Source organism: Diadema antillarum, unplaced genomic scaffold (genome assembly GCF_040938485.1).
Source record: "Diadema antillarum isolate AM-2024a unplaced genomic scaffold, OU_Dant_1.0 scf00000094, whole genome shotgun sequence".
NCBI classification, from domain to species: domain Eukaryota; kingdom Metazoa; phylum Echinodermata; class Echinoidea; order Diadematoida; family Diadematidae; genus Diadema; species Diadema antillarum.
In genome coordinates, this window is record NW_027270983.1 from 1,966,525 (window position 1) to 1,991,216 (window position 24,692).

The 24,692-nt window shown below is 38.4% G+C and overlaps 1 protein-coding gene across 1 annotated transcript; it reads right to left on the bottom strand.

Annotated features, from left to right (window-relative positions):
* Nucleotides 1-4,706: 4,706 nt before the first annotated feature.
* Nucleotides 4,707-24,474, bottom strand: LOC139718412 (flavin-containing monooxygenase 5-like). Its single transcript, XM_071629885.1, has 6 exons — nt 24,408-24,474; nt 11,022-11,302; nt 9,675-9,949; nt 8,855-8,997; nt 7,286-7,428; nt 4,707-6,479 (listed from the first exon to the last, which is right to left on the bottom strand). Exons 2-6 carry the CDS (start codon nt 11,252-11,254, stop codon nt 5,663-5,665), a joined length of 1,611 nt encoding a protein of 536 aa, XP_071485986.1. The 5' UTR covers nt 11,255-11,302; nt 24,408-24,474; the 3' UTR covers nt 4,707-5,662.
* Between the last annotated feature and the right edge of the window lie 218 nt (nt 24,475-24,692).

Here is a 24,692-nt window from a genome sequence, read left to right on the forward strand (position 1 = left end):
TTTTTTTTTGTTTGTTTAGTTATCCAAGCAGCACGTTTGGATATCCATTCATCTCTCCTGTACACACTACATGTACACTGTATATCAACATGATCCCCAGAGTCTAAAGGCAGCATTTGAGTGCTCAAACGCAAATTTAACCAAACCAAACCAAACTAAATCAAATCAAACCATATGGTATGAACTGTACCATACAATGCCAGAATGGGAGTGTTCAAGCATTCTGCAGAGATAGCATGCACGTTTGTACCTCATGAGTTATTCCTGGACTAGAATCGGTGGGGTCATGTATATATTTGGTAGCAACAGGTGGGTGCTGCACACATCCTTCCTATGCCATTTTCTCGTACTGTATGCTTTTAAACATCTTTGCATTAGAGCGCTCTCTGGCAAGGTACATGTATGATAAAATATGGTATGCTTTTTGAGCACAACGGGAAGCAGTCCACTTTTGGCACGTTATGGTAGGGTACAGTACACTTTAACTCTTTATGTGCCATGGTATAAACCCCCTGTGTTCCACATTATTCTGAGACAGCAACATCGTCATGCTTTGGGAAAACATTAGGTTTTTCAAATTTATGTACCTTCTATAGAATTCTGTTCAGGTGGACGTGTAGTGAGCAGAGTTGTAGAGAAAATGCCAAACTTCGCTTTGATGCAAACTGTATGACAAATCTATGATTCTTTGTTCTTTCAAATGACTTAGAGATAAATTAATTGCAAGGGCATGACTTTTGCACACAAAACAGTGACAGAAACCTAGAATTTAAACATAGGGTTCAGTAGAGAGCACCACTTGCTGGTCATTCACTAAATAAAATACAAGCTACGTGCGAGAGAAACAGAATCATGAGAAACACTTTCATTCACTGTGGCATTTGGCGATTTATCGATTGGTTTGGACGGCTTTGTGCGTTTGAGCAGAATATGCGAAATTGGCATACTGTCAACCGAGTCAGGCATGCAAACGTGGCACATAAAGAGGTAAGGAGGGTTCCATGGCTTCTCTGGTGTGGGTTTGGAGCGGTATGATAATGGTACTGTATCAGGAGAGAGCTTGAACGCACCCTAAGCTTCATGCTGATGCAAAATTTGGCTGCCACCTTCAGTCACTTTCGACACTTTCCAAATGAAATGGAGTCAATTTCTGACTCCCGTGTTCCTCAATACAATTCAGTACGTTACAACCATTTGAATCCGAAAATTAAGTGTACACTGGCCTGCAGAGGGCAGCATCCACTTTTGACAGTGTGTGACACACTCTATCGAAGAACACTTTGGCTTACTGTGAAGTGGAAGTACTCTGAGTCAACCACTGCAAGGTATGAATGACCAAATATGATAAACATACACTAAATCTTAGATATACTCATAATACAATTTTTATCTGCCATTTTTTTTAAAATCTTCAGTTACAATGACCCTTTGTTCTGATTCCGTTCAATCAATGGTTAATTTAAAATTTTATTTCATTTTTCAACGAGAATATACATTTCACTTTCTTTGGTATCAGAGAGGAAGGTTTTACAAGCAAATCAAAGAAAACTAAGAAGAGTGTACAGCAGCATTTGTTACGTGATAATGACATACAGAGCAAGACTGGTAATGCCACAAATAAAAAAGAAAAGAAAAGAAAAAGAAAATAAACTTGTACATACATCACTCATACTCTTTCAGTACTTCATTTCTTTCCTTCCATATTTTTTTTTCTTTTTTTGTAAGTCACATTTTCTTTCAATACAGGTGCAGCACACCAAAATTTATCTGTCTTGCATAGACCAGCACATGTTTTTCTATTTGTACTAGGCCATGCATTATATCATTGACTGCAAACTTAACCTGTTGAGGACGGACTGATTTTGCCACAACACGCATTTCCCATACACACATGCCCGAGTATACTCGGGACTAGTCCTCGATGGGTTAATAAAAGTGACAAGGCACACAGGTACATGGTACAACTAATCTTGTTTTTGACCGAAAGCTATTGTAACATACGGTCCTTATTAGGGCTGTTCACACCTACCACAATCTATCGCAAAGGAGGCATGTGCATGACAATACATAATACTACCATACTACACTTTTTGCATGCTTTACATCCATTGACATGATTGCTTTTAAGGCGTACTGATAACATGCATCACTCCTCTTAAAATTGCAGGCACATCCTGTAAAAACAGAAACTTTTGAACAATAAATTTTTAACGTTGCGATCTATTTTCAGTAAAATGGACATGCAAACAATTCTTTGGAATGGCCGTACCTCACTCCATGTACACATATACTTCAATGTTTCCAAACATGCTGAAGTGTATCATATATTCAAGCGAGTTTAAAGCCAAAGGTGAATTTTACAAAATATTCCACTTTTGCACTGCATGATTTCTACCTTATCTTCAGTTGCAGCTCAGGGCTGACTTCTAGCTTAAATACTTTTCAAATGAGGTAAGCTTTACAAGAAAATTATGGCCCCAAGTCTTCATAACATACAACGTTGTACAATAAAAGACACTTTATAAAAATTTTAGGCAGAGGTAATTGACCAATAGCACAAAATCGGTAGGAATGAGAAGCGCCACTACAAGGTGACAACTGACCATCTTTGCTAACCACAAAATTCTGAAAAAACATAATTAAACATAAAATGACAGCATTAATCATTCCACAATAATCGACTCTGGAATATTTTGTCTAACTACACAGTATGTAGTAGGTTCTTGAATAGAATATAAATAGCTTCACAGCATGCTCACACCTGAAAACAACAAAAAAAGGTAAACAACATTGATGTCCATAATACAATTTGTAAAAAGGACAATCAATGAGGATGATTTATGGCTACTTCACTACTGGCCATATTGTGAATATATTGCTACAATCAAATGACTATGAACAATCACCTGGCAATTCATCATGAGGCAAACATGAAACATTTAATACACAATATACTGCACAAAGTGTGAGTCACACTCCATTATAATTATCTTGAGCTGTCTCCGGATCAACAATTCATGTCAATTCTTTAAGGTTTACTAATGGAACCTTTGCATTTGCCAAATTTCTCTCCCATGTTAAATGGTGCAGTAAATTTTGCTAGTGTTCAGTCAATTCATTTGTTCTTTGGTGAAGAGATTTACTGATAGATTCAAAATTCCATATTAATCCCCTCGTCATTTTCTTCAGAAATATTCACTACTTTTTAGAAGCAATACTGCCCTTGAAAATCTCAAATCTGCTCTTTATTGACAAGCAACTCTTTCTAGGTAATCTCAAATTGCAGTCATTACAAGAGAATTAAACCAAAATATGAGGAATATAATATTTGAGGAAAATCTGATGATCCGTTTAAAAGTTATCTAATATAAATTTTTAGTTTTGGTGCAGTCACTGCCCTATCGGAAGACTACAGCACTTAGTGACGTCACATACATATTAGAATACGGAAAACGACATAAAAAATGCACGTGTAAAAGACAATTCTTCAACATACACATACACTGAATTTTCATTTTTCTAGCATAATGGAAAGGCACTTGACTTCCACTTTAAAGCAGGGAGAAGGAAATTATTGACAATTAATATATGTGCAGCAGTAGCAAATTGAGGGAATGTGTACTTTTCATTAAAAAAGAATGAAATTTTGTAGAGTTCTCTTTACACTATGTGTAAATCATTGTACATAATGTAAATATATGACATCACAAATTGGAGTATGGTACTGTACGAGCTGAAATTTTCGCATACAGATATTTTCGCGAGTTGCTACTTGAAGGACATTTTTGCGTGTTGTAAATTTCGCGGTTGCGAGGGTCTAACTGAACTTACTTACTTGCGCATTGTTATTTTCGTGGTTCAAAGGCGATTCGCGAAATTCGCAAAAATAAAACCACCCCGAAAATTTCAGCTCGTACAGTAGTCTTCTCATCCAGCAATGGCTGCACCAAAAACTTCCCAACTTTTCAACTTTAATACATTGTACGGATGTTTTCTACTAATATTTTTGCATTCACTCAATTCACACGTATCTTTGGGTGTCGTTCTCCTTTTGATTTTAATCAACTGAGACCAGGTATGCAATATGGATACAGTTAACATTATGTGAAATGTCAGTGGCAATTTGAGGGAATGTGTACTCTTTATAAAAAATTAAAAAAAATTTGTAGAATTCACTCTACATTTTGTGTATATCATTGTACTTGTAAATGTGTGACAACAAAAACTGTAGTAGTCTTCTCATCCAGCAATGGCTGCACCAAAACTTTTACAATTCCTAACTTGTTAACATAATACGTGTTCTACAAATATTTCTGCATTCACTCAATCCACACATACTGTATATTTGGGTTTAGTTCTTTAGATTTTAACCAACAGACGCCAGTTCATACAATATGGAAAGTGCACACACATACACTGTAAAATTCTTTCACAGAGAAAATGGCAGGCCTCGAAAAGAAACAAACCACAGAGGGTATACAAAGGAGATATAGTTTACACTTTCAAATGTACGGCCAGCACAAACACTACTAAAATACCACTAGCATACGCACATGAATACTACTAATAGTACTACAGCACATGCACAAACACACACACACACACACACGTCACATGTGTGCACACACAGAGTTGTACCAGGGAGGCCTCACTGAAGAAGCACAAGATTCGACCCTACATTATATATTCGCTACCCATGTATCCAATAAATTTGTCCAGTACTTCTAAGCATGGTGTCTATGGAAAGCCAAATGCAAATTTATGCATTCAGTAGATTTGCCATCAACTTACATGATTTTAAAAAAAAGAAGTGACTTCTGTCAATCAATTTGTCCCCAATTCTATAAAACAGATGATGCACATTGTATGTCTTTTCACGTGTCAGTAGGAAATAGTGTGCATGCAGTTACTATGGAATTTAGTCTTTGATAGCCAAGTTGGCTTTGACTCGTGGGTTAAACAATCCATAGTTCATAGTACGCACACAATTTCCACTGATGCACTCAGATCTGTGTATCATTGTTTGACCACTAATGTGGTAGTCTCACATCAGCCCTGATACAAGGCATACTACCAATCTTTGTCCTCATCATCACAAACACACAAATTTAAAAACTCTACATAGATTAGATGCTAGTCATACAATGCACTTTTTGGACTCAAGGAAATAACTATTTCTAATTACAACATTTCATCTGGCACTGTAACATGTAATTACATACTTGCATAAATCATCATACTGATGTATCACAAAAATACAGCACATCTGAAAGGCATTTATCGAATGCATTGCTACTACACTTCTCATTATTTCTCACTTCTTTGCATCATTCAAACAATGATAAACTTAGTATCCACGTATAAATGCAGATGTACAATTCTGCTCCTAAACATATCATATTCATCATTTTTTAATAGAAAAACAAAAATCTGGGGGAAAAGCACAATTAAACTGCAATCACATTGCATCTATTGGCAGTGGACAAAAGAATGATCTATGCATACTTGTTTAATAAATCAAGCAAAAAACGAAACACATCAACAAGGTAACACTACAGCTGTAACAGTATTAACAAATCACAGATGAGGAATATAAAAATTGCATTCAATAATCAATTTAGCCCATTTATTTGTAGTTTAATTTTGAAAGAAATTAAGGCATTTAGGACCACACCCAGTAAACTGCTAATAAGAGACAAAACAAAGCTAGAATCCATACCAATGGTGATCCCCCTTCACCCTCACTTGCCTTCACAGGCCTGGTTTGAAGAGGTTTGTTGATGCGGTCCCAGATGGTCATGATGGCCCCCCGTGCCCCACTCCACTGGCCGGGCCCAACCAGGCGATACTGGTAGGGCGTGTAGGGTCCAAACACACACCTCAGCGCCAGCAGGGGGTCGTAGAGCATCATCTTCACAAAATTGGGCCTCACCCCGAACTCCACGGCGACGTCATCCATGTACTTGACAAAGTCCACCTGGATAGTGTGGCGCTGCGAGTTGATGTACCTGTTGGACATTGCCTCACTCTTCTGCTGCATGTCTTCCAGCATCTTCTCCCGGCGGGGCAAGGAGACGAGCCCCTTGAAGACCCTGGCGGCCCAGCGTGCCTGCATCTCCGAGATGGGGTTGATGGCACCGAGGGGCTGGATGTAACCGAGGAAGGCCATCGACGCGTGCTTCAGGTTCGGAGGAAAGACATACTTGTACAGAGGCAGCTTGTTCCTCTCCACCTTAATGACAGAGTCCTCCAGGAAGGGGAACCGGAAGATGTACCCCGTCCCCAGGATGACAGCATCCAGCTCCTCCGTGGTCCCGTCCTGGAACACCACGCCCGTTTTCGTGAAATGCTTCACGTCAGGCTTGACGATGACCGAGCCGTTCATGATGCAGTTGGGGAGGAAATCGTTGACGGTGGGATGCTGCGCCATGGGAGAGTGATCCGGTTTGATGCCCAGAAACTTGTGGTCACAGCGCTGCCTGTAAACATCAATCAATTCACATGTAAAGAAACATCCTCAACACTGCTGACTATTTTTTTTTTTTTACACTCTGCAAAGATTCCCCCAAACTGGTGCAGGCAAAAAGTTAAGTAAGATCTCCACCCCATTTCACAAAATACAGTGACTTCCTTTAACCCTGTAAAGATCACCATTACAACCTGTCAATGACAGTGTGTACCTGCTGGTTGCTAATGGTAACAACAAAATTGCCAGGTTGCTTCACGTCTCCTATGTGAGCTAACAAAGCTAACAAATCGCCACTGTGAGCCAGATGTGACAATTTTGTCACAGTATTGGATCAACTCAACTGTGTATGAGGCCTGCTAACCGATAACAGTAAGGGGGAAAATGTCTAAACTATAGAAGTACTATAAGATTTTGGTGAGTTGCTTGGCCAATGCCCATACTTACAAGATAGAGAAACACCTGACAAATTTGGAATTTCAAACTCTCATACCCAGGTAAAATACTGTTCTCTTTTGCTGTTTCACAATTCTAGGCAATGCTGTCAGAAATAGCAGGCAAACAGGTGGGTAGGTTTTTGTTAGTTGGAGTTTTGAGGAAAACAAAACTACATGACCACGCTTTTTGGTCAGCTTTGACATCTTTCTAACCATTGTCACATACACACTTTCATTACTGATAAAATCTCGCTGCATCCTCTTTTGCGATGTAGCGGCAATTGCATACACAAATATACATTGGTGGGTCTATGAACAATAAACAATATTACCACACTTTTTAAAAAACAAAATGCTTGAAATGTGAAATGCTAGCACTAACTCCAGGGCTCTTCGGAAGTTGTACTCCTTAAAAAAATCTGGCATCATATCGAAGATCCGCCGGATGGCAAAGATGTCTACTGGCATACCCCTATCACCAAGGCGATGGATGATCCATGTTCCACGTCGTGTGCTCAAGAAGAGCTGAATTTTAAAAAAGAAGGTGCAAAGTAAAAGAAATGAGCATGTGCTTTTTCAGACATCCAGAAAAGCACATAAATCAACTCATCATAAGTTGTACGTTCTACCACTACATGATCATACGTTCTACCGCCACAGAAGCTTTCAAAGATTTCATCATCATAAAGTTTTCAGGAAAAACTAATGTCTCACAATTGCAGTCAACAACAACAACAACAACAGATGAATATGAATGAGAGTTACAAACCACCCATACAAAGGAAGAAATGGACTCGGTGTCAGTTTTCATAACAAAATCAATGAGTCAAAAATGTATGTTTTAGGTGTACAATACTGTTTTGTCATGATTAAAAGAAAAGACATTGAAAACACACTGTAAACAGAGAATTCATTGGTCTCCAACATTACATCAGTTGTAAATAATCAATGTTTTGTTTAATTATATGTGACCACCCAGCTCAAAACCAACAGAAAGTCACAGATTGGGGTTCTCTGTAACGGACCAAAATATGTCATTTGGAATGAGTGACTCAAATTTGTAAAAACTGTCCTTTAAATATCTTTTCTCTATCTGTCAAAACGTGGTGGCTTTCAACAAACACAAAATCACTTTTTCTGAACCATACACATGTACATGTATTTTATGGATAGGTGGTGCTTTCAATAGAATAAAATACATATTTCATTGATGCTTCTGCACAGCACGCCTGAGTAACTCTAGTCTTCAAATCGTCTTTTCTTCCTTTCTTATGAATCTGTACCTCCTAACTCTCTCTTATTTCAATCACTTTTTGAATGGATCACTCCAATTTTAACAAGTTATTTCAAAGCATAGAGCTTCTTTTTTTATCATAAATGAAGAAGAAAGGAAACTGATTGTGGTCCACTTTTTGTGGGTTTTGGAGCTGTAATTAATTGTCAGCAGTCGTAAAGTTGTACAATGTATGTGACCTGCCATATATGTGGGTCTTTGCACTTTTCTTTTCGTTGTCACTATTTGATATCTTGATTGCTAAAAAATTAAAGAAATCACAGCATTTGTGAATATGCCATTCATGAACACAGAAAAGGGGCTTGTGACTTTTGAAATACACAAAGGAAGCATCCTTTACACAGACAAACATCCACAATGTATCTTTGTGGCTGAATCTTTACAATTAGCATTGATAAAAATATTTTAGTTTTCATGCTTCAAGCCAAATCTTGGTTGTAAAGTCAATCTTTTGTGCTATTTGGTATGAATTGACAATGGCTGTTGTGTCCCCGGAAATTACAAATCAGATTGGAGTATAGCTAGTCTTGTCTCCAATAGAATTGTTATTGCCTTTACTTTTTATTGCCTTGGGCATGACAAGGAATACAATGAAACTATGCGAATTGATGGTATTCTATTGCGACAGTGATATGTCAGATTTAATGTCTATTGTACCTTAGAGGCAACTCTGCCCAATTCAACAGCAGCATCACAACCAGAGTTTCCGACCCCGACAATCATGATCCGTTTCTTCTCGTAGCCATGGGGAGATATATAGTCGTGGGTATGTAAGACTTTCCCCTGAAAATCTTTCAGTCCTGTTGAAATTGAATGATATAATTGTTCTTATGGCTGCAACCCCAAAACAAATCAACATCTGTTTTTTTCAAACTTTTAATACCTTCAGTTAACGTGGCAGGAGTTATGCTGTCTACAGTAGTTAAATCACTGAATTTTTAAACACAAACAGCACTCTGAATCCCACAGTTCATATTCAGCTCTTAAGACTTGCGACAGTATGAAACAACACAGGCAAAACCCCTCATGATGTTTCTATGGTTGGGATCAACAAATCAAAAGACATTGATACAAAGTCACACTGGTCGAAACATGTTTATTTTGTTTTTCTAAAAAAAAAAGGAAAAAAATACAAAAGATTATCCATATTCATTACCCAGATTTTGAAGGACTTAAAGCTAAAGGCGGAATTTCAAGTTAGTCTTTTTTTTTTTTCGTGTTAAAAATTGTAGGATGTACCTTTTTCAGGGATGTGAAAACATTGGAAAAAAAAAAAATCTGGCAAAAATAAAAAAACATATAAAAAAAGGTCTAAATTGCATGTAACGGTAAATATTTTGATGCGTTCCATCTGCCAAAAGTCTGAAAAGCTGGGGGGGGGGGGGGGAGGCAGAACAAACAAAATCTGAAATGAGATCAAACTTCACACTCTCACATTCTTGCTATTAGAGATTTGAATGAAGTGGCAACCCATTACCTTCAAATTCTGGAATATAAGGAGTGCAGTGGTGTCCAGTACAGACAAGGATGGCATCAAAAACCTCAGTCTTTGGCTTGTCTGATGTCCGAGAGGAATGTGTCACTTTCCATCTCCCCGTCTGCTCATAGTCATCAGCGAACACGATGGAGTCCACTCGCGTCCTGAACGAAATGTACTGGCGGAGCTTGAAGTGATCGGTGAAGAGCTGGTAGTACTTCAAAACCAGGCGGTTGTGCATGAAGTTTGGGAATTCGGCAGGTATCGGGAAATCACTGTTACAGGAGAAGGAGCAGGAAATGGTATGATGGTATGTGAGTGTAAACTTCTGGTAGTTTGGCCTGAAACACAGTAAAATCACCTGCATTTATGACAATTAGTTGAAAAATTTGCTGTATTTAGAAATGTCACTTTTCTTTGTACATTAAAAGAAGAGGAAAGATTTAGCATCTCTTTCGCTGACATTTCAAGATGGATATTTATATCTAAGTCATCCCGTCACAAACACTTGGCTATAAGCTATTGATAGGTGAACTTTACAGACCATTACTCTCAAACAAGTAATTTTCTTCAAACAAAGAACTCACAGTGTACTCATTCCTGCATACTTTAAAACTGTATATCATTATCATCTATCCATCCAGAATAATACTTTAACATCCTTGGTCAATGCCATCACCAAATTGTATCCTTCTGTTAACTCTTGCATTGTGTAATATTCCTCTATTGAAATGAGACTACAGGAGCAACCTGCCCCCCAAATATCAATAATTGGAACAAATGCCCTAACAGCTCGTCAGAAACATTACAGGAGCCCCCCCCCCCCTCCCCCCCAAGAACTGGCAGGATTATGCCATAAGGTAATTCATTAAGTCTAATCTTTATGCAAATAGGGACTTCCTGGACAATATTGAGATTAGTCACATTCACATTCGTGGAGTATAGTACTGAACAGCGTTATGTATGTCATATGTGGTGTACGTCACATTCATGTCAGGATCAGAGTAAATTCTTTTGTGTGTTCCTCAATTTGCAAATAGCACCCTCCTCCCAAAATTTGCAAAAATAAAAGCCCACAAAATTTGTGGCATATATACATGTATTACGGTACAGTGCAATCCCGTTATTATGAACACAGTTATAACAAAACTCCGGTTACCCATGGTACAACAAAATAAAAATTCAGGCCGCAACATTAATGTTATTTCATTATCCTCTCAATCTATTTGTTCTGTTAATACAAAATTTTGTTATAACAAAATTTTGTTATAACAAAAGATAATTGCCAGTCCCAAGGACTTCATTATAGCAGGAGTCCACTGTATCAAATAAATTAGTGACACTTACCTGTAACACATCACCTCCTTGCTGGTGTTGATAACCGTGGAGTCGTAGACACACGCCTGGTCCTCCCGCTCCTCCTTGCCCTCTCGGAAGTACCACAGACCGCCGATGTCGTCCGCCTTTTCGAAGCACATCGGTATCAGACCCTCGTCCAGGCAGCACTTGATGGCTGCCAGGCCGCTGGCTCCGGCCCCGATGATGGCCACCCGCTTGGCAGGTGCAGCTTGGGTTGCCATGGCGATGCGGTCAGTGAAAACGACTTAATTCCGGTATATACTAGATAACTGCAAAAGAGAAAATCACATAGGTGAACATTCACTGTAGAGAAATCCTTACAAATCTGCTAGAACATTAGATTTTTTTCCTATTTTGAAACAAATACTGTTGCGCTAATTCATAGATTTATGAAGTTCCTAAATGTGCACATGAGTAATATTAATATACGCCAAGGTCAAACGTCATTGCAAAACATGGGATTCAAGATTCGATTCACTCCTGTGTCGACTCTATGTGTACAAACACTAGAGTCACAATTGCATAACAAATAGCATAACAAAATTCCCTTCAACAGAATTGTGAAACACACATTCTCTGCAGTCTCCCTCTCATGGAAGGTCTAAGACTCCGCTCACGATTCTCTTTATCATCAGCACCACGTTTCCACTGTTTTTTGTTAGCGCAGCAGTAAAGATCTCAAACAAATACGTGATCTGACACAGGAAGTATAGGCATGCTTTAAACATGACGTGGGAGCACCTCAACTGTACACTGTACCATGTTGATATCAATATTTACCTTGTGCATGCACCAGATAATACACCTGTAATACAGTAGAAGACTGAACCTCCAGCTGAACTGGAAGTGGCACATGTATACCTCAGAGCTGGCTTGAAAATTGTACATTTATTGATTCAGCTGCTGATAAAAACCCCCAGACATAAAAAATATATTAGCTGCACATTCATCATATTCATAAATGTGCATTACCTTATCTCCATGAAGTGGCTTCTGAATTATTCAAATCAATGGAGCGAGTGTACAGGCTCATGTCGACTCATAACTGACAGACTACAGTGTAGAGTGTTATGGATACGAAGTACAATGTACCAAGTATGGAGAGCACAGCGGCACAGAACAACCCATCAACTCGTTGAATACATCTCATTTACATAATTCTTCCACACAACATTTCTCCTGACATTTATGCAGGGATGCCAAGTTCACAAAAAATTTATGAGTGTCAATGAGATTTTCATGACTCGGCATCTCGGCGAGCGAATGTGCGCGTGAGGGAGGGGTCCCCCCCCCCCCCCCCCCCCCCCGGCCTCCCACGGTAGGGAGCTTTTTCAATTTTTAGCTCTTAATGGTGCGATCAGGTGTATTTTTTACTTACTTTTGAAAGACAAAAGGAACATATAACAACTGCATGTATCACTTTAATCTTTTCAGCTATGCTCATTATTATAGGCCCAAGTTGCAGACTTCGCGCGATGCGTGAGAAAAATGGGTGCCCTGCGTGAGATCGTGAGACGGCCCCTAAATGCTTGAGTCTCACGCAGAATGCGTGAGACTTGGTACAAGCTCTCTGTTTATGAGGCACATGACTTGGAGAATGATTAACCAAGCGAGATGACTTTGGGTTTGCAAAACATGCTTGTGAGGGAGCACTTAGGTTCACAAGGTCCAAAACATTTAATCTACTTCCATTGTGGTTATAAATCATACATAAAGTTGTTATTATCTCTTATCTGTAGACAGTGAACCCTCAAAACATGAACAAATCTTGATAAACAAGGCCAACTCACATATACCCATCAGGGAATAATTTTCCTGGTATTGCATCGCAATTTGCTATGCACTTTTACACCACTGCTACACAAACTATCTTTTGCGTGGTAGTTTTATTCCATAGAAATGTACAGGATACCATGTGAAATATTGTTCATCAGCTGAAATTGCTAATCAAATTTGAGTTGGAAAATTATTCCCTGACCCATTGAGGGAAATGAATGTTTTGTTGGGGTTTTTTAATGATTTTTGCAATGCAGGACAAAAACCATCAATTCTTAATTAAGTGTGGTCAAAGTAAGATTTATAACTCTTACAAAATGGTCCGCAATGCAGAAATTGGTTCCACTTTTCTTTCTTTTTTTTTGGAAAACTCTCACGATAATTTGCCTCATGCAGCATTTGTGAGTTTGGCACATCAAGAAACATTTTTCAATCTTATAATGCAACACTCTCCACACTACAGTACAACCTGTACCTGTTGGTCCACACATCCGATCCAGCAGCCCTGGCAGTCACGATTTGATCACTGTTTAGGCATGTGCAGTCTGGAGATTCAAACAATTTATTTGCAGCTGATTGATTTTTTTTTTCCTTTTTTTTTTTTTGCCATGTGAGAATGGTAGCAACTGAAATTGATTTTTACATTACGATGCCCAAACTGATAACTCCTGTGTGTGAATGCAGCTACAATGTATGGATTTATTTTACCCATGAACTCAAGAGAAAAGATGCCAATGATAAGGTGTACATAGTCCAAATCTGTTGATCTTAATGCATGTAGACACAGATAGCAGGGTGCGGTGTGTATCTCATTGGAAGACCTACACCTGTACCACAAACCCCCAAATAGAAATATCACTGAAGGTGATTAATACCCCCGCCCCGTGACGACAGTCTTACCCAAGGAATGATCTTTCCTTGATCTTCTGCCATTTAAATGCCGTTACCATGGCAACGCAGCTTCCGACACGTCCAAAAAATATGTCTTGCACATCTTCCCACCAAGACTATTGTGTGTGCCACATTTCATAAGCTTTTGTCAAAAACTGAGGAAGTAGTTCAATCCACAAGATCTTTCCTTGGTCTTCCGCCACTAATATGCCGTTACCATGGCAACGCAGCTTCCGACACGTCCAAAAAATATGTCTTGCACATCTTCCAACCAAGACCAATGTGTGTGCCACATTTCATGAGCTTCAGTCGAATACAGAGGAAGTAGTTCAATCCGCAAGATCTTTCCTTGATCTTCTGCCATTTATATGCCGTTACCATGGCAACACAGCTTCCGACACGTCCGAAAAATATGTCTTCCACATCTTCCCACCAAGATCAAGGTGTGTGCCACATTTCATAAGCTTTGGTCAAAAAACTGAGGAAGTAGTTAAATCCGCAAGATCTTTCCTTGATCTTCTGCCATTAATATGCCATTACCATGGCAACGTACTTTCGGGTACTGTCAAAAAATGCGTCTTGCACATCTACAACCAAAGGCACACATCTGTACCAAGTTTCATGGAAATTGGGCAAAAACTGAGGAAGTAGTTTGCAACACAAAATTTTCCATCATTTTGGCTCATAATATGTGAGCAGTTACCATGGCAACATACTTTTTGTCACTGTCAAGAAATGTGTCATGCTGACCTATATCCTAAGACAAACATTCAATATGAATTCCATGAGAATTGGAAGAACACTGATGAAGCAGTTTTGCCATGAAGCATTTTGCCCTATATTTTACCAATAACATGCCGTTACCATGGCAACGCACTTTTTGCCACTGCGGAAATATGTGTCTTGCACATTAACATATTCAGATGAACATCCGTACCTAATTTCATAAAAATTGATCAAAAACTGTGGGAGGAGTTCGCGACGCAAGATTTGTACCCATTTTTGCCCATAATATGCCGTTACCATGGCAACGTACTTTTGGGTACTGTCAAAAAATACGTCTTGCACATTTACAACCCAAGGCACACATCTGTGCCAAGTTTTATGGGAATCGGTTGAAAACTGAGGAAGTAGTTCGCGACGCAAGATTTGCAACGGACCGACCGCCCGACCGCCCGACCGCCCGACCGCCCGACCGCCCGACCGTCCGCTGATTCCTATATACCCCCTTCAAACTTCGTTTGGCGGGGGTATAAAAAGGAAAAATAAGTAGTTACATTAAACTAGAGAAGCACTCTGAGAGCGCAGACCTCCGCCAAGCATGCAGCTCATTTCCACCACTGATCTTGTTCTTCCTTAGAGAATTCAGTGATTTCTAACCATGTACTTATAAGCATTGTGTGCTGAAACTCGCCTGATTTCCCAATTGAAGCCTTTGTTATGTCATAAACCCTAAGCTGCACGGCGCGCCTCACCCTAGTAAAAACTAGAGCACGCACTTTAGTGCGCGCATGCAAACCTCAAATACATGCAGCCTGAACTCCCAAGTTCATTGACCCTACCTGCCAAAATATAAAAAATCCTTCACAAATTCCCCCAAAATTCTCGGATCACTACCAAAATTTAATCATCTGTTACTTGTATCATTATAAACCTTTTCTGCAAGTTTCATCCAAATCCATTACCTACTTTTTGAGATATTTTGCACAAAGACAAACAAACACACAAACACACAAACACACAAACCAACGGTAACAAAAACATAACCTCCTCCCTTGGCGGAGGAAAGAGATCACACATCCTTCAATATTACTCGAACTTGGACCTGTTGGCCACAGATCATAACAAAGGAGCATAGAACTGTCATGTACAAAATTTGCACTTTTAACTGTGAGCATATTTGCTATCGCTGTGTAAAGAAAAGCATACTTGACTATTATCTCCTAAGGTACTACTGTTAAGAAGTATTGGCATGACTCCTTATGAAGCACCTCGAGTTGTGAAAAGTGCATGCATTTCTTTATTTAACCCTGTCTATGCCAGGGACTTTGGACAGTGTGTACAATGCTATGGGGTCTTCTGCGCCAATTGGCACTAAAAGCACAAAGGTTTTAATTATACCCATTATAATAACAGCAGCTGAAGTTTGTAACATTTCGGCTGATTGTTTCATTTTCATCTTGGCCAAAATAATGGGATAGATCTACACCGTGGGACTATCGGGGTAGGGGCCTGGGATGGAAGTGGGGGTGAGGATCTCTAAGTTATAAATGCTGATGTGTTTTTGTACTATTTGAAGAGTGTCCACTAGCTGTTGGCTTATATAACTTAGTTGAACTGACTCCCTTTCAAATTTAATTTTTTCCTTTTTTGTCGTGTAAAAGTGCAAACCACAATACATGAAGGAAACAACACTTGTTGTATCAGGTTTTCAAAGTTGAAGTACAGCTGTAATGAATAAGCTTAGATTTATTCACAATGGTCACCTGGAAATACCAGCTGAAAATAGCCGCTATTCATCCTCTGACTTTGATGAATTTTACACACTGAAACTAAAAAATGTTAAACAATAAAAATTTTACACAATAAAAATCACACAAAAACTGAAACAACATCTGGATATACCTAATATGCGCATATCACATATCAAATCACACCTTAACCTATAAAGTACACACACCCACATTTCTGACGTGTATGTTGTGACTCTTCATTACAATTCATATCATTCATAGTTGGTACGTCATACGGTCAACTTTGCTTCAATTTGAGCCATTTGGTGGTCATACATTATGCAGACTATAGTATACTTTATGTACACTAAAGGAGCACAGCACTACAAAGCACAGCTTGTATTGGTTGGGTATGAGACCTCCAACAGTAACAATATTACAATTGTGCACAGAATTATCAAAGACTTCTGATCACATAAACTTGATTAAATAGATTGCCAATTAACACTTGTTAGAAGATTAAAGGCAATACTTTGGTCTCAAATTGGCAAATGTTTGAAATTTTGTGTGATTTTATGCAAATGTTATGACTAACAATTCCATTTAATTTTCATACACTATCTAACACACCCACAAATTGAAATTCCTAGACTTTGCCAATTGAACGTGAGCAAAGTTACACTCTGACTTAAAGGGTTAAATTAGAAATGTCAACCAGATCAGAGATGGCAGCTAGGGTGGAGAAGCAATGTTATGTCTCTGGCAATCTCTGGGAAAGTGGCATAAAAACCTAAATAAGACACAGTGAACGTTGAACCTCAACATTTCAAGAACATTTCAAATGGAAAATTACAAAAAGTATACTATCATTAATGTGTTATATTCCAAGATGATCATGATCAATGCTTTATAACAGCATGATTGAAATTGACATTACAATTTTGTACATCAATCCTACAAATTACTGAAATGATATAATGTTAAATTCCATCCTTATTATTATCAGCTGTCATTACAGTATACCTACACTACAGTGTACCATGGTATATATTCCCATAGTATCAATGACCCCAGCTGTAATATACAGTGATACTTAATACAGTTCTTTTGCCAAGATATAGGACACTGTGTAAATCATGTGTCGATTAATCAGCTTCAAGCACTTATCCCTGAATATGATTCCTATTCAAAACAGAAACCATAGTCCTGCACATTTATCTGTAATTGCAACTAGTTTTGATAGTCTTGTATTTAAAATTCCCCTCAATCATGGGCCTACAGTACATGCTTCAATTCACTGCACCAAAAGATGTGTGTACATAATGTACTAATTAAAAAATGCAGCCTCTCCGAGAGCTTCTTGCTTTGCAATGCTGCATGTACGTGTACATCATCAAATACGTATGTACACTGTGATACACTGTAATACAGCAAAACATTGTATGCCATTTCTGACATATAGGTAGCAAAATGGCTCACCCTCAAAGGATGGGGTGGGGTTTACCATAGGTAACTATGCCACTGTTATTTACCAGACGGTATCAATTTAATGAAAAAGAATAAAAATAATCAATGCATTACATTGTATGTACATGTATGTCACATTGTATGACATCATTCTCTCATACTTCTCATAAACTTCATTTCAAAAGCTTTGCTCACATTTCTGGTCTACCTTTTGAAGGGATGCTAGGACCCTGTTTCATGAAGAGTTGTAATTGATTATAGAGTTGATTTCTATCATAAATCTATGACAGCCTGTGTGGTAAGGGAATTTACAATCTTTTATTTTTTGATAAAACAGGGCCCTGGTAGTTCATATCAATATTGAATTTTTACAAGTTTTCTGTACACCTGATGATTTGCATTGACACCGTATTATCACAACTTCGTCTTTTCATTGTGTTAATGTAGGCCCTAGTGCAGAAGCCAAACATCTTTCAAAGACAAAAGTTTGTTGAACTTTACACACTTTTCTGTGTGCCATACCATGTGTGCCTACTCAAACCGCAGTGCATCATCACAGGTATCACCCAGGATTAAACACAGGAAGTTTCTGCCAAGGGGCAAAGGTCCCCCGCCAGGTCCCCTATGCCCCAGCAACATGTGACCGTGCATCACATAACAAACAAAAAGTCGCACCCCCTGATTTCACGTAAGGACTCAAAAATGGTGAAACGGGTAAACCAAGTCAATATTTAGTTCTTCTTCTTCTATAATCTTCAAAGGGCTATAAAATGCAGCCTTTCACGAAGATGAATACAACTTGTGTGCACGATGATAGTTTTTCATATTCTATCAAAAAGCTATTCTTCTTCTACATTATTCTTAAGTTTGGGATCATAAAATGAGTGGGAAAGTGCATTTTCAGTAAGTTTTCTACAACCCTTTTTTGTAGAGTAGTGAGATCAGGTATGTCCTAGAGGCCTCTTTTCTTTCTTGATAACCCTTTGCACACTCTTCACTTTCAAGTCTGATAACTTTTGAAGGGATAACGCTACTGCTTTGAAAGTTGGCATTAATCATGGACAAAATGTGTTGATAGAACATGCTCAATTTGAATTCAATCTAATAATCCCTTCATTGTTGCTGCTCCAGTGGCTTACAACCTGTTTTTTTTTTTTTTTTTGTCCCTTTCATCGCACAGCTAGCACGGTTTTTTAAAGATTAAGCGCTTGAATAGACAGATAGACCGTGTACTTCAGAGCCTCTTTTCTCAGTTCAAACTTTTTCAGAGTGTGCACTTTCTTTCCAATATTTAGATAGGTTAGGAGAGTCCATTTGAATTGAGTTAAACATCATTTTAAAGCTTAGAGTCTGCTCTTTCAGAATCTGTCCATAAGGATTGAGAGAATGCAGCAATATTAGTAGAACACATCAGTGAAAGTTTGAGGAAAATTGGACAATCGATGCAAAAGTTATGAATTTTTAAAATTTTTGTGTTGGAACCGCTGGATGAGGAGACTACTACAGCTTGTGAGTCATATGCGTACAACAGTATAAAGGAAATGTAAAAGAAAATTCAACATATTTTCACTTTTTTCGCATAATAAAAGAGCTCTTGACTTGCCTCTTTCTAAAGGCAGGGGGAATAATATTGCCCATAACATTTGTCGGTAACGAGTCAGGGGAATGTGTACTTTTTTCAAAAGATGGAATTTTGTGAAATTCTCTTTATATTTTCCTTTATTGTTGTACGCAAGCTATTCATACACTGCAGTAGTCTTCTCATCCAGCGGTTGCTGCACAAAAATTTTAAAAATTCATAACTTTTGAACGGATTGTCTGATTTTCCTCAAACTTTCAATGATGTGTTCTACTAATATTGCTACATTCTCTCAATCCTTATGTTTATAAAGGTGAACTTGTCCTTTAACTAAAAATCCATGTCTGGCGACTTTTTGTTTGTTTTGTGGTGCAGGGTCACATATTGAGATAGCCTCAGTTAAAAGGCTCTCCTGCTGCAGCAAATACCAGAGAAGTGAAGAGAGGGTATATATCCAGTTTGTATGAGAAACTTGAGTCAAGCAACAAAGGAGTGGGCCTTTAGGAGCTAGACCCTTTCAAATTCCTTTGAATTAATGGACAACTTTTGATTCCATCTACGCCATCAAACATCACATTTTCTATTCAATCAACCCATTTTGTGCATTGCTTGCTGATTGCACATGTACACCAGATTGCCTTCCTTGCAGATTGGCAGAAATGCCTGGAAAATAATGGTCAATGAATAGCTAGACTACCTGATATCCCCACTACAAAACTGTGTCACAATGGCCTATCTGTTAGACTGAGGCACATATTGCTATTGTAACACTTAAAGCGGATTTGCTTGCTTTACAACAAGATTTAGTAGGGCATGGATCCCTGAATGCAGAAGAAAATGTCAGTAAGTAAAGCTGAGAGCCTGGCACATAGAAGATTAAGCTCATACATAACAATGTATTTTCTGTATAAATATTATCTTTATCATAATTATTATCGTCATCTTTTTGTCTTTGAAGACTTGATGGGGGATCTACCAATTCCACTAGACAGTGATGTGTGTTGGTGCACTGGTTAAAAAGCTTTCTCCAGGCTCATACATAGCCAAAAATAACATTCACAATGCATCTCACAAGGCTCAATTACTAATTGTCCTTTCCTAGTTAAAATTTTTTTGTACCTCTGCCAAGGGAGGAGGTTATGTTTTCGTTACTGCTGGTCTGTTTGTCCGTGTGCAAAATAACTCAAAAAGCTGAGAACGGATTTGGATCGAACTTTCAGGAAAGGCTGAGAATATGACACAAGGAACAGATGATTAAATTTTGGAAGTGATCCGGGAATCTTTACAAATGGATTTTATGAAGAATTTCCGATATTCTGGCTGAAAGGTTCAATGAACTTGGAAGTTCGAGCTGTGACTATTTTAGGTTTTCATAAGCGCACTGGAGGGCTTGCTCTAGTTTCTGGTCCAGGGCGAGGCACACCGCGCAGCTGGCATTGTGACGTAACAAAAGGCTTCTATTTTGGAAAAATGGGTGACTTTTATTGTATGTTGCAAAATGAGCTGCTTGGCGGAGGTCTGGGCTATCAGAGTGCTTCTCTAGTTGCTATATTTTTTTGTCCTTTAAATCTGTCTCCATTCCTGTAGTTATTTGGGCTGAATGCCACACCCCAGCCAACAACCCCATGTGGGGCCCAAATGGGTAAACATGGGTAAAAGGTGGGTAAGCCTGGTTAGAGTTGGGCAAGGGCTACTCGAGGGTCATCCTTCAAGGGGCCCTTGTGGGCCAGCCAAGGGCAGAGATGGGAAAAGCTGATATCCTGCTATTTCATTATCATACTGAGTTCAAGTACTACCTTATTTGTATTGCACCAGTTTGTCATATGTAAATATATGCACTGCCACGGGTCTATTGTACATCATGCAGATCCACTTGATGCGAAATAGACTGTGCAATCCATAAATACAAAGTTCTGCAATGAGGTTTTACACTCGTCTCAATGCGTAAATGAGGCCAAACTTAAACACACATTATCTCTCTATCACACATGCATACTACTACTACTACTCACTATGTATGAAGGACAATGGATGTTTGTTTGTGTGTGTGTGTGTGTGCATGTGTGGGCCAAGAGTGCACTGAACAAATGAAATCCATAACAATCAAATACTGAGTCATACTAGGATTATTTACCAACTGAAAAATACAACAATTGTATGAAACAATTTATGTAAACACCAAGACATAAGATTCAGGCATTGTTTATTATGTTGTGAAGTAAACACAAAGAAAGCAAAAATATTTCGTCATGACCAGATGAGGGTCCACCTCATTTTCTCTTCTTTACAGACCCTCTTACAATACAATTCCTCCTTTATCATTCCCCTGGGTTAAAAGGAATCCTACAATGTATGGACAATTTTTAGACTTTATTGCATTTGAACATCTATAAACTGGTTATACTGGATACACAGTTTCAGAATATTTATTGATTGGGATGAGGGATTGGTATGTTTTTGATGTTCATAAGGAATCACACTGAACAAGGATGGTGACAATGCACCTTCATCATGATGTAAGAATGCATGGGTGGTTTGTGGGGGCTCAACAAAAAACAGTTCACAAAAGAAGAAAACATATGTAGTAACTGTATACAAATGTAGATATTCTACACACTGTTATGTATCTTCCCACACCAACCAGCTGCCAACATACATGTACAGTGTACTGTTTCATTAGAGAGATGCATGTATAAGATCTGTCCGAGCATTATTTGTACAATGTCGTATGACTCTTTATGAGATCTTCGAATGGTTATGTTGCCTGGGGTTATAATGTCGGAAAGAGAATACTTTCCATGCCTGGGATGCATCTACATGTACATGTAAAGGATAGTGTTATCAGGGTGTTACATAAGCACTTGCCCGATTGCCCGGGGCAAGTAAAAACCAAAGTCGGGCAAGTGTGTTTGAACAATGAGAAAAGTTGCTTGCCCGAATTGGGCAAGCAAAACATTTAGAAGTCACCTTTACATGTACTTCCCAACACTGACATGAAGAAGTCCCGATGCAATCCAACACCAACCCTCTATCGAACAAAGTTTGTTAACTCCGCACATGTGCTATTTATTCAACTCCGCACATGTGCTATTTATTCAAATGATTATGGTTTATCAAGCTCTTGACTTTACAAGTGATTTTCTATATCAATTTCTTATATCATTGTACTTCCTTTTCAGGCAAGTAAAATTCATGTTGGGGCAAGTACTCTGCAACAACATGAATATCTGCTTGCCTGACTGGGCAAGTGGTAAAAAAAAGTTATGTAGCACCCTGTGTTATTACCAAATTTTTCACAATTCATATAACATGAAAAGTCAGTTGAAGACCACTGCCCTTAACCCGTTGAAGACGAGTCCCGAGTATACTCGGGCATGTGTCTATGGGAAATGCGTGTTGTAGCAAAATCAGCCCGTCCTCAACGGGTTAAAAGAGGTGGATTAAGGATTAAGGTTCAAGGTTCACCAAAAGGTTCAAGGTTCATCAAAAACTCTACTTGTAAAAGTGTCTCCTCCTACCATTACCCCGGTACTAGAAAAAAACTCAAGGAAAAATCTGAAGAAAATCTATTCGATAATGTAGCCTGAAGAATGTACATGATTTGACCTTAATATGATGATGATGCAGAGTCACCAAAATGATGCATGAATCTTAAAAAAAAAAAAAAAAGAAGAAAAAAAAAATCTGTTCAATAGCTGTTGTGAAGCTCACTGAATGAAGCCATTATACCGGTATGGAATGGTCTATCTATCCCATGGTCCATGGCTGTCCCCACACAGCTGTTGCGTCTTCAAGCATTCAGTTTTTCTTTTAGCGGCCACGCAAAAAGAAAGCGGGAAAAAATACAATTCCAGTAAATTCAATTAATTCTATGCCTATTTAGATCTCGATGAACCTAAAAAATATTAGGGCCTTCCAGTTGAGTAAACAAGAAATTATGGCTCAGGAGGTGGGCTGCGGTGATGTCTTCAGGAGTCATACAAATTAAACTGTCTTGTTGGTACAATGAACACGTACACTATGTATGATCTTTGGTAAAACCTGCCTCAAAACTGATTGTATTCAAAACCTCTTTTCAAAGCTGCCAATCACTTCTAGAGGATTTCTAACAGATCATCAAACAGTATCAATCATTCAATGCATTCTAAAAAACATATATTACATACCTGCCAACATTTCAAGATGAAATATCTTACTCGTGGATTGCAAATATCTTATTTTATATGCACACTGAAGTTAAAAATCTTACTTTCAGTCAAATCTTCAGAAAATACACATGAAAGGTAGACTTCTATATCTAAATATTTGTTTAAAATCTGATTTCTCTGACAGAAAATCTGATTTTGCTATTTTTAACGTAACAAATTTTACTGAATCTGATAAAATCTTATTAGTTGGCAAGTATGATATTATATACAACTACATGTATCACAGGTATAGCTACAATCTTGAAGGCAAAAATATGAATATCTTTAAAAGATAGGAAACTAATTACTGTAGGGCATGTCTATATAGCTACATTATCTACTGTAAAACATTCATTACCATATGGGTTCTAGGTTGCCCTAGATGTTTTTGATTATATTTCAAAAATACATTTCAGCTTCATCAATTTACTCGAATAATCAATAAGAATGATTTCTAGATCTTTCACAATACAAAACATACTGGTTTGCAGCTGCTTCTAAAGCTCTAAGGTTAGCTTTGTGCTTAAATTTGTAGGCTATGTAGCCTACACACTCCCAGTCCACACTTCCAGCACAGTTGTTGTATCTTTATATTGATAATCAACAGACAAAAGTCAGTAGATAGATAGTAAAATGAGGGTAATTAAGGGCAAAGGTTTACTTTGATCAAACACTGAATCCTAATGCAACATGAAGGATTAATAAGAGATTAGACTAGGCATTGTCTAGCTTTGCTGATACGTGCCAATATGAAAACGTATAGATTTAGACCACAACATAGGAGTTAGACCTCTCTATAAATCTTCGTCATGTCATGAATCTTCCTGATTTCAATAGCGCGGCGGCTAAGCTGACTGCGCTGCTGAGCTTTGGAAAGTATAGCATTCTACATTACAGATTAGCAGGGAGGTGGAAGAGTTCCAACTCCCTGGTAGTGCCTATAGGTAAATTGCTCGCACACACATCCATGTTGCTTGCTAGTACACTCACTACGCATATAATAGTATAATTCACGACTTACGATTAGATAGAGAGCTGGGAGAATGAACAGGATCACAACAAAACAGTTCGAATCGCCATGAAAGTGCCAATGCTGGATGACTCGACTGCCTCACTGCCTAAAACACTGCCAGTGACCTTTCCTGTGTTTACATCGCTTATAAACAAGTCACTCATCAACTCACGCTGCATGTTGCCCCCACTGTCGATCGCTAGTCTTCTGTCAGGCGGCCCAGCAGTTTTTTTTTTTCGCAATTTCTTTTGCTAGATCGATACAATAGGCCTATCCATAAAAGATTATGGAGAA